The 9,795-nt window shown below is 31.8% G+C and overlaps 1 protein-coding gene across 1 annotated transcript; it reads right to left on the reverse strand.

The window, feature by feature from the left end:
- Positions 1 to 5,576: 5,576 nt before the first annotated feature.
- Positions 5,577 to 9,795, reverse strand: LOC107460163 (endoglucanase 10-like). The gene is given in 7 exon segments (XM_016078492.3): positions 5,577 to 5,923; positions 5,926 to 6,010; positions 6,095 to 6,261; positions 6,433 to 6,580; positions 6,711 to 7,148; positions 8,069 to 8,352; positions 8,815 to 9,795. Coding segments are annotated over 7 exon segments (1,476 nt in total). The 5' UTR covers positions 9,032 to 9,795; the 3' UTR covers positions 5,577 to 5,786.

Raw genomic sequence — 9,795 nt, forward strand, 5'->3', positions numbered from 1 at the left:
CCATACCTAAATTAATATAATTAGTCGAATTTGAGAGAATTTATTCCCATATTCCATTCTTAGATGAAAAAGAAATGAAAATTAATGGTGGCCCTAAAGGAGGCAATGGTGATATTGGTAAGGTAGGAAGTAGGAACCTGGAACTTGCATTTGGAGGGAGGCTGGAAGGGTGCTATGATTAGTTGATTACAATTTATTTATGGAAAGTTGGTAATTTAAAAATAAGGAATGTTAAGAAGATAATAAAAGATCACAGTTAAATCATTCTAATTTTAAAAATTAATAAATATTAAATAAAATAAATTTAAATATTTTTTATTGTCTTTAAAATATTAACGTTTGAAAATACCTTTTGATTATTGCCCTTTATTCCAAGTTTTCTTTTTTATCTTTTAGGCATTGGATAAGCATCAGCTCGGTTGATAAAATTTGTCCACTGGCATTTGCCATCTGGCAGCGGTGGGAATTAATAATGTTGAAGCTTGGCTCGTCTTTTATTGTGTGCATCCCATCCATCATTTCACTCTCCTTTATCTTCGGTCAAAAGGATTAAAGAGAAAACCAAAAGAAGTAACGCTAATTAAATATTGATTAGCGAACTTAGTGACATAATAAGGAATTGAAGATTGATGACCCACCAAAAAGCATATTTAAAGTAATTGAATCCATTGCATTTGCGCAGGTTTTTCGTTACTTTCACATGTGTGTGTTGCTACTATCTAGTTCAGTTCTAGTTTCCAACTCTTCCCAAGTTAGATTCAACTTTCACATTCACATTATTTTCCCCGTAAAACAAAGTGGTGCTTTTGAATATTGCCCAAAGGCCATTGAAAGTATGTGTGTACTTAGTTTCTGAAACAAAATCATTGACGTCTTTGAAAGTTAGGTGAATATCATGTACTGAAACGTGGACACGGCTGAAATTCTAAAACAATATGGGGCCTCCCACATGAAACTTTCTCCAAACACCTGGTGTTCAACCTGCAAGTAAACATTCTCGTCTAGTTCTCTCGTTAGGCTTTCAGATCAGTTCACTTCGATTCTTTACTTTACTCCGAAGAAAATAAAGAGCTAGCGCTTTTTACGATTAAATCTTAAATTTTAAATTCTAAATTTTAAATTTTAAATATTAAGCACTAATATAAATATAATAAATAAAAAATTAAAATTTATTTAATTAACAAAAAATATTTAAAGATGACCATGATTCAAGTCCTCAAATTCATAGTTAATACTCAAATTTGTTCGTAACTAATTTTTTGAATTTTTTTTAATTATATCAGTCCTTTAAAAATATAATTATTAATTATTTTTTCAGTTAAACAATAATGTATCATGTTAAGTACTACATATGACAGAATAATTAATTAATATATTATATCTTAAATTTTTATGACTATTATTTTATGACACGTAATATTAATAGTATATCATTATGTTATGTAACACTTAACATAACATGTTATTAATTAATTAACCAAAGAAGTGATTTGACTTACAGTTATATTTTTTAGGAACTAATTCGATTAATAAATTTTTTCAAAAACCAATTTAAAAAATAATTAATTTTTTAGAGACAAATTTGAGTATTAATACTTAATGAGTTTAATTAGTTAATATATGTTTTAAAAATAAATGTTAAATTTACAAATTAAAAAAGTTTTTATTAAAAATATAAAAATTTAAATTTTTAATATAGTTGTTTTGCATTCATTAAATAAAAATATTTAAAATATTTTACTAATAATAAACTTAAAACACATGTTAGCTAAACTCATATTAAATTTGAATAAAACTCTACGTCCAAGTAAAATATTTAACAAAATCTAATCTTAAAATTACGAGTTTCTTTTTTCTTCTCTTTTCTGTTTTCTTTTCCTTCTCCTTCTCTTTCTCCTTCTTCTTCTCCTTCTCCTTCTCTTTTTTCTTCTTTTTCTTCCAAATTTACGCACGCAGGTTCTTTTTCTTCTTCAATGTTGCGTCTTCTTCTTTTTCGTTTTCATTATTGTCATCACCAATAATATCAACATTTTGCGAACATCTTTATTAGTTCGGATTTTCTCTGTTGTCATTATTAAATAATTTCGATTCATTTCTTAATTTATTTCGGTTGATTTGTGTGTTAATTGAGGTTCACTTGATGCAACTCATAAGTGTGGACCAAATTTTTTATTTATTAAATAATTTCGGTTTATTTCTTACTTTAATTGAGATTCATTTGGATCTAAAAATAAATTTGATGTGTTTTTGTTTAATGATCGGGTATTTTTTTAGCAAAAAAGAATAAAATTATTTATCATCACTTTATTCAATTGTATTAGATTTCATTCCATTCCATTCATTTGTCTTGAAAGACATTCCAATTATTGGAACAAATTATTCATCGACAACACACTTGAACTGCAAATGAACCGAAAATATTATTAAAGCAAAACCATTGTATAATACTAAATGAACTGAACATTTGTTCATTATATAAATTCGAATTCAGAAACACCTGCGTCTAGAATGAACCGAAAATATTATCAAAGCGAAACCATTGTATAATACTAAATGAACTGAATATTGTCCATTATATAAATTTAAATTCAATTCAAAATGTTGGTTTTTATTAACAAAATGTTAGTATTATTGATGACTACGATAAAAAAAAAGAAAAAGAACCTATGTGTACGAATTTAAGAGGAGGAGGAGGAGGAGGAGAAGGAGAAAACGAAGAAATAAAAGAAAAAAACAAAGACGAAGAAATTACATTATTAGAACATGTGTGTGATATATACTAGTGTGATGAAAGTAATTTTTGTCAAATTTAGACTAATTTAATTAAATTTAGATACAAAATTACTTGTATGTATAATTAGGCTGATTTAATTTATGCTTGATGTTACTTTTTACCTAATGAAAAGTAAATCGTATTCGTGAACCGAAAAAAAAAATCGTATTCAACAGTTTTTATTTTAAAAATATTTTTAACATTGTAATAAGTTTTTGAAAGTCAATCCAATTTGTCCAACTACAAAATAAAAAAAAAAAAGAAAATAATAAACCCTTCATTCCACCCTAACCATCACGCTATTACTATCACCCCTTCAAACTCATTGCAATTTGCGACCCACCCCTTCGTATGACTTTAGTGAAACTAGATATAATCTCGCGAAAAGTGTTTCTGTCGGTAAGATGTACACAAAAGAATTAGTGAAAAAAAATATTTTTTTAGTCACACTTTCACATAACTTTGTCTTTTTTTTTTCTGTTGTTAATTTGATTGACTATAAAATTTTATATAACTGATTTGTAAGTTTCAACTCCCACTGAAAGCCATAACATTTTTAACTTTATAATTATCATTGTCCTTTTCTGTTTCATGACTAACTTTTATTAGGAATAATTTTGTCCTAAAACTCATATTTTTAACAGGAAAAATGACTGGGAGGACTAATTAGTAGGCCTAATTATCCTTCTAATTCTACAAAATTAACACTTATCAAAATTATATCCAAATGTGTATTTTTTCTTATTATTATTAATTTTTTGTGCCTATTTTTCCCACAATTATCAATTACAATATTATTAAATAATCAATTTTAATAAAATATTAAAAATAATAATATTCATTTTTTTAAATAATCAGGTTCAAAATCTTAATATAAGGTATGAGCGAAAAGAGTTCAACATTTAAAAAGGTTGTGTTTAATTAATCTCTTAATATTTTTGATATGGGCCTTCTTCGTAATTTATTGTTTTTATTGCGTCTGATATTCTTAATGGCGAGGTCATAAGGTCATTTGGGTTTGTCTTGTTAAATTAGGAGGTGATTCGCTAATTATAACTCGATTTAAAGAGGAACCTATAAACTCGAAATCCAAACAAAGTCAAATAATTAGGCGCCAATCCTATGTCACCGCAAGAATCTCTCTACAAATCTCTCTAAACAAACTTAAACTGGATCACTAAAAGGCAGTTACTGGATGATTAGCTAAAGCTCCCTAAAACAGCCTCGAATATACTAATAACCGCCCCAAACACAACACAAACAACTTTATAAATACAAGTGACTGTCACAGGTACGCTACTTACTTTGAATAATATTATATTCACCTTCTATTTTCATTAACTTGAGCGTCAGAGTATTTTACAGGTCCATCCCCGCCATTTCTCTTGAAACCCGCGTATACCTCTTTCACCTGAGGCGAAAAAGAACTCAATCTTTAAACAGGACGAGTTATACCTCAAGCCCAGTTTACTATCAAAAACAGGAGGTATTTTGCTTCTGTTTTGTTTTGTTTTGTGATGTGGTGTTAGTTTTGTTTGTATGATGTAAGTCGTCGTTGTTGTTTTGTAAGCTCAAGTTAATTTCTTGAACTCTTCTCCCATTTTCTGGTGGAGAGCTTTAATCAATGATCGAAAAAAAATTCAAAATTTCAATTCATCCTAGATGTATAAAAGAAGGATAAAGTAATAATCTAATGTATAGAACAAAATTAAAAATCTTCGCCATGTCTATTTTAACATTCTAATAGTTCAGAGAATCGTATTTTCATAATTTTCTTGTAAAATATGCAGATGTATAAACTAAATATCATACTCAGTAAAGTTTCATTAAAACAAGTTTTTCTACATTTGATGATTTAATAATATTGTAATTGATAGTTGTGGGTAAAATAGGAATACAATTGATGTTAAAGAGTGAGAAATACATATTAATGAATTGGATAAAATTTTAACAAGGGTCAATTTTTTAAAGTTAGAAAGATAATTAAATTTATCAATTTATCATTTCTCATTAAACAGAATGATTATTTCAAAAATTTATTGAAACATTAAAAATATTTCTCAAATTAAAAAATACTTGAGACGATTTTGTTTTCAAACATAAACCCTAAAAGACCAAAGTCCTTTACCCTAGCAATTTGTTTGTATTTTTAAAATGCATATATATTCAGAGTTTTTACTGCGAGCTAAATCTCTCTGGTATTACTAGCAATAACTTAGAAAGTACGGACACTTTGCTGAGTTGCTTTATCTGCATGTCAGACACATTTCGGACGTGTCTTAATAAAAAGTAAAAAATTCTTCTTTGGACACGCTTAGACACACCTAAATACCATCACGTGCAGCATGTCCAATCTTATTTTTAACATATATTCTTGAAATAAATTTAGATATAGTATATATTATTATTTATTAAAATAAAAAATATTTTAAATACTTGATATAACTAAAATAAGACATTAAAAATAATTAAAAAAATTCATTTATATTTTAATATCAATAAAATATCAAAATATCATTACGATTTATCTAAAAAATACTTTATACTTTATATGTATACGTGTCCCCATGTCTTATAATATTTTAAAATTCGCATGTCGGCGTGTCCCATGTCATAACGGATCTAGCTTAGCCGTGTAGTTACAACTTACAACTTACAAGGTATCTTAATCTTTGATGGCAAAGTCATGTAGAATGTTCTAAGATTTGTGACGCAGATTTTTCGTGCAATTTAATGCAACCAAGGATCACCACTATACGGTGATCACCATACGATTTTTCGTAAACAAAATGTAGAAGATGCGTTCTACAAACGTGCACCACTACAAAAAGAAGCTCAATTAATGCGCTAATAATGCCAAATCAAACTTTACATACACAAACGACTAACCTATCCAAAAGCCACAAGTTTACACTCATACAAACAAACATAATGATACAAATATAATATGCTACATTAAGCACCAATCTTTTTCATCCATTTTTAAGAATTGAGGATGGCGAGAAACTACAGCTTATTTAAGAGATTGAGCGATAGAAGATGTGGTGACTAAACTCGATAACAGGCCAACTATTACAGCACTGTTATATGTGCTTGGTTCTGTTTGCATAGAATTGTTCCTGGAATCAATAAAAGTCTCATTCAAGAATGCCTGTGATGTACAAATTGCGGGTATTTATCTCCATATCCCACTAGAAAACTCATATGCATAGGGTTCTTCCCCAGTACGTAGTCAGCCTGCAAGTGTCATGAGATTTTCAATATGGACACGCATCAACTACTCTGGGATGGATATCTGTGCAAATAATAATGGATATGTACCTGAGATTTGGCAAAGTCTCGAAGATCTAATGGGCTATAGGAACTGGAATCACATTTTAGTTTTGCGGTCTGTGATGTAAGCATGTAGTCACTGTAAATAGCAGCCAAGAATGCAGAAGCAACAGGATGCTGCAGAGCGTTCCACTCACTGACCCATATGAGGCCCTCTGTATTGAAGAGAAATTAAATCACATGAAACGGGGATTAGAGAAGACATAGCAGCAGAAAAAGAAAGAGAGAAAAAAAGAAGTATTTCAATAGTTTCCTCTAATGGTAGTGTCGCTCCCTTGCTACTACCATCAAGTATCTAATAATATAGCATTAGAGATGGAAATTACTATCTGTTCTGCTTTGTGTGGCTGTTGGAGAATCTGGAAGAAGGCCACACATTACAGCCTCAGCTGATTTCCTGTAATTTTGTAGGCCAGAGCCGTATGAGCTTGAAATGTCCTTTGCCTTAAAGAAGCTTAATCTGGATAACAAAACCTGCACCAAGAACATAGAGTTATTGCTCAAGCATAATCCTTTTTCTATAGCAACATTTATAACATCTAGTGATTGTATTCAGTTATTAAAAATCAAACATACTCCTTATTAATGATTTAGTGAAAGATACCTGAGTTCCAGCAAGCTTGTTGTCCCAACTGAACCAGGTTGGACTTCCCCATTGTGCATAATCTTCTCCATTTTGACCAGTCACATACTTAAGGTAAGAATCATCATCCGTAGCATGATAGAGCCAGCTAGCTGCCCATAAAAGTTCATCACCGTATCCAGTTGAGTTATAGTATGTTGCAACATCAGGTATAGTCTCGCTATATATTCCTCTATTTTTATCTGCAAAAGTAAACAATTCCTTTGCATGCTTGAGGAGAGTGCTTGAATATGTAGAATCACTCTTTTTGAAGACCAAAGATGCCGAGGCCATTGCTGCTGCAGTTTCAGCTGCAACATCTGATCCAGGGCTAGATGCATTAATCTGTGTGAGAGGCCGTGGTTCAGTCATGGATTCAGGCCTATCCCAACATTTGTGATCTGAAACAGGATTTCCCACCTGTACCACCAATGATTTTGGGGAACTGAAACTAGTTAGGAAAGGGTTTAGCAGAAGCTAGTTGTGTATAAAAATCCTGAGAGTCTTAATTACAGAAGACAATGGTTGAAGGGGCAAAACATAACAGGGACAAAGAATTCTCCAAATTTATTCATAAAAGAATTCTCCAAAATTTATTCATAAAAGAATTCTCCAAATTTATTCATAACCATATGCCTATCCAACAGTCTAGAAATCAAGGGATATACAGTACACAGTCTCGCAAATCCCAAATCAATAGACTGTCATGAACAAGATCTCTTACCAAATCTCATGGCCTGTCCTGGCATTGGATCTGGTTCTTCTAAAGTTATATTGTCACTTTAGAGAAAAAAGTACATTATTAATCACCCTTGGATTAAGATAGTGGAGCTCACAAATAATAAATGTTGCAAATTTAAAGGTAATTAAAGTATCACTTTACTATTTTACTAGCATTGTTACTTTAGAGGATCTTTTTCCCCTGGCATTAGTACCACAAACAACAATTATGTTGGAAACTGAAAACCATAATGAAAAAACAATCTAGTTTTCATTTGAAAGTTGATCAATGTTTTTAAACTATAGGAAAACACGAATGTAGCTACATCATTGTTGTACTAAGAAAGATTTACACTTCCAGGTGAAGCTTGTAACTGTTTTCCAAATCAGTGGCTCCATATGAATTATTGACACTTTAAAATGTTTTCACCATGGATGAATTAAAATCGAATTCTAATGTACCAATGATACAGTCCAAGAACCACGAGGTATCCAGTGTGCTCATATCATTTTTAAGCATAGAAGATAGATAAATATAATAATTAAATTATGCGGGTAAACCAGATAACTAGCATATAAAGCCAGGGCATCAAATGGGGTTTGTTGAGCACAGTAGTAACCTGAATATAAAGAACATTGGGAGAAGGATGAGCATTGATAAGGTAATCAGTGATCCACTTGAGGGAATCTTTGGCCGGTTCCAACTGGCCAACAGCATCCATTTGATCTCCATATTCCAGAATAGCCCAAGATAACACAGTAGCAGTAAAAGCCATTGGAAACCCAAACTTCATGTGATCCCCAGCATCATACATTCCTTTTGACAGATCCAAATTTGCTTGGCTTCCATCCTTTAGAGCCGAATCCCCTCTCCAAGATATTTTGTTGTCAGTTAACTTTCCAGCTGCATCACGAAATATGATTGTTAACTCAACATATAGAAAATCCAAGATAGTAGGAAAATAAGATCAGCAATACACCCAATAAAACAAGTAAACAAAATATGAAGCTTGTTACATTCTAGATCTCATAGTGATATATACATGCAACGCAAGATGCAACAAGTAAAACAAAACAAACAACATCAGCTACTATTACCAGTCTTTTCCCATCGATTTAGATAAGAGTAAGACGATAATATCTTTTCACAAGTCGTCTTTCAATTTAACACATTAAAATCTAGGTACTTTTTAATAATTGCATCTCTTTCTCTTGTCGGTCTCCACCTCTTAACTACTTTCAATAATTTAAGCCGAGTCAAGAGTCAAGTGCAACATGATAAATCTGATAGAAAAGAAACAATAAATTGATTAAGACGCATCGCAAACAAACAGCATTGTAAAATCCAAATACGAAAAGAGCATACATTTTTGTATATCAAAGAATTGCATGGAAGTCTTGAGTGCAGAGGAATATTTCTGGTCGATGGCGCCGGGAGGACCAGGTACCGGAAGTGGCTTATCGGAATGGGAGTGACCGATCTTCTTCTTAACGGTGTAAACGATAGCACCGACCACCAGAGCGAGAATCAAAAAGGCTATAAACCAGCCACAGCACCCTCCTGACTTCGATTTCTCTCCCATTCTGCAAAATGCGCTTCACAATGCTGAAAAATGAAAACTCCACCGCAGAGTTTGGGGGGAAAAAGGAAAACTTGGATCTGTACGGAACAAAACCACCCCCAAATTCAAGGCATTGCCATTTTGCTAACTATAATGCCGGTTGTTCCCTCTTCTTCAAAGAGAGAAACAGAATCCAAATTTTACTATGACCAATAACAATGGCAATGCCTATCTTCGGTAACAATTCAGTTTCAGATTAACAAATAACAAATTAATCAACAGAAAGGGGGAAAAGAAGTAACAGCCTGTAATAGTACAGTGTGGAAACAGCGTAGCTGAATGGATGGAAACAATGCAGAAAATTGGGAACGTTGATTGAATTGGAATGGAATAGAATAGTCTACGACGACCAATGTTCCCGCTAGAGGATCTCGTTGGAGGTAGGCGTAGTTGAGATCTTGTGGTTTTGGGTGGTAAATGACGATTGTGCCCTTGCTGCTGCGTCGGTGGGTATTGGCCTATTGAGGGGCATAAGAGTCAATAAAGAGTCAAAACCATGTGACTGATGCGAGCTTCGTCGGTGGAGTTGTTATTGAATTTGGACCGTCGAGTGGTTATAATGAGAAGGACCCTTCATCTTAAGCAACCACATTAAAGCTTAAACCATTCATTTTACTTAAACCTTAATCAAACACTTAATGCAATTCCTTTTTTTTTTTTTTCATTTTTTCGTTTATTTCTGCAAACGGTGGGTAGAAGATGCATCATTTGTTTTATGGTAGTAG

The sequence above is a fragment of the Arachis duranensis genome, chromosome 8, assembly GCF_000817695.3.
Source record: "Arachis duranensis cultivar V14167 chromosome 8, aradu.V14167.gnm2.J7QH, whole genome shotgun sequence".
Taxonomy (NCBI): domain Eukaryota; kingdom Viridiplantae; phylum Streptophyta; class Magnoliopsida; order Fabales; family Fabaceae; genus Arachis; species Arachis duranensis.